Source organism: Impatiens glandulifera, chromosome 7 (assembly GCF_907164915.1).
Source record: "Impatiens glandulifera chromosome 7, dImpGla2.1, whole genome shotgun sequence".
In the NCBI taxonomy this organism is placed as follows: domain Eukaryota; kingdom Viridiplantae; phylum Streptophyta; class Magnoliopsida; order Ericales; family Balsaminaceae; genus Impatiens; species Impatiens glandulifera.
This window is the reverse complement of record NC_061868.1, coordinates 2,427,065-2,428,667: the sequence shown is the minus strand read 5'-3', so window position 1 is coordinate 2,428,667 and position 1,603 is coordinate 2,427,065. Positions and strand designations below refer to the sequence as shown.

The window sequence follows — 1,603 nt, the reverse complement described above, 5'->3', positions numbered from 1 at the left end:
CGCACCACTTCGATTCACGCGACGCACCCTTTCGAGTCACGCGACGCACCCTTTCGAGTCACGCGACGCACCCCTTCGAGTCACGCTAGGTAATTCAGACCATCTTTTCGTGTTTTTAGAGAGGTCAAAAATGTCATTTTTACAAAATTTATTCACCTTTGTCATTTTTTAGAAAAAAAAAGAAAAAGAAAAGATTCATGGTCATTTCGGTCAAATTTCCCCTCTCTCTTCCCTATATATATTCTCTATTCCCATCCCTCTCTATTTCCACCATAACTATCCTCATGCAAAACATCTGAAACCTTTCAATATCTCTCCTCTTTCTCTCTCATCTTTCTTGAATATTAAATCATGCCTTCAATAGTCTCTTCAGTTCATTTAAATCAAAAGCATTTAGACATTAATTCCATGAAAGAGCTGCCCGAGTCTCATGCATGGACCACTCCGGGAAGTGATGATGTTGGATCCGACTCCGATTTCTATCTGTTATCTGGGTCGGATTCGGTTCCGGTTATAGACCTTGACCACCCCATGGTTATGGACCATATGGGTCATGCATGCCGAACATGGGGTGTTTTTCAGGTCCTGAATCATCATATAGATACAAAACTTCTTCAAGATATGGAATCTGCGGGGAATAGTTTATTCTCTCTTCCTATCCAAACCAAACTTCTTGCCGCCCGCCCGCCCGACGGTGTAACCGGATATGGGGTCGCCCGTATCTCCTCTTTCTTCTCTAAACACATGTGGTCCGAGGGTTTCACCATTTTCGGGTCGCCAACGGACCACGCCCGTTCTCTATGGCCCCATGACTATACAAAATTCTGGTATATATCAAAAGATTCATTTTTTTTTAACTAATTAGAGCTTGCTTTGATGTGGGTTATATTTAATTTTTGTACCCAATTAATTTTTGTGTGTTTTTTCAGCGATCTGATTAAAGAATATGAGGATGAAATGAAGATGTTATCAAAAAGGGTGATGTGGTTAATGCTCGGTTCATTGGGTTTATCGATGGACGATGTGAAATGGGCAGAACAATCCGGTTCAGCAGCTATCCAGTTCAATTCCTACCCGTCTTGCCCGGATCCAGATCGAGCCATGGGTTTAGCCGCCCACACCGACTCAACCCTATTCACAATTCTCTATCAAAGCAACACCAGCGGTCTACAAGTACAACGAGAAAAAGCCAAGTGGCTAACCGTTCCTCCAATAACCGGGGCTTTAGTAATCAACATAGGTGACCTTTTTCACATACTATCAAACGGGTCATACCCAAGTATTCTCCATCGGGCTGTAGTGAACCGAACTCAACATAGACTCTCAATAGCCTTTCTATATGGACCACCCGCAAACATTTTAATCTCGCCCATATCAAAACTCGTGGACTCGAGTCACCCGGCTCTATTCCGAGCGGTGACTTGGTCCGAGTATTTGGGCTTAAAGGCTAAACACTTCAACAAGGCGTTGTCAATGGTTCGAGTTTGCGCGAATCGAATTAGTTTTATGTAAATGAGTTATCGTGATGGGTTTAGAAGTTGGTTATGAAAAATGTTAACTAATTATGTTTTCAGTTTAATAAGATGTTTTTTTTAGTTTGATA

General features: G+C 42.0%; 1 protein-coding gene across 1 annotated transcript; it reads left to right on the top strand.

Moving 5' to 3' along the window:
• The first annotated feature begins 275 nt into the window (after positions 1-275).
• On the top strand, positions 276-1,603 carry LOC124945827 (gibberellin 3-beta-dioxygenase 1-like). The gene is made up of 2 exons (XM_047486331.1): positions 276-827; positions 930-1,603. Exons 1-2 carry the CDS (start codon positions 352-354, stop codon positions 1,510-1,512), a joined length of 1,059 nt encoding a protein of 352 aa, XP_047342287.1. The 5' UTR covers positions 276-351; the 3' UTR covers positions 1,513-1,603.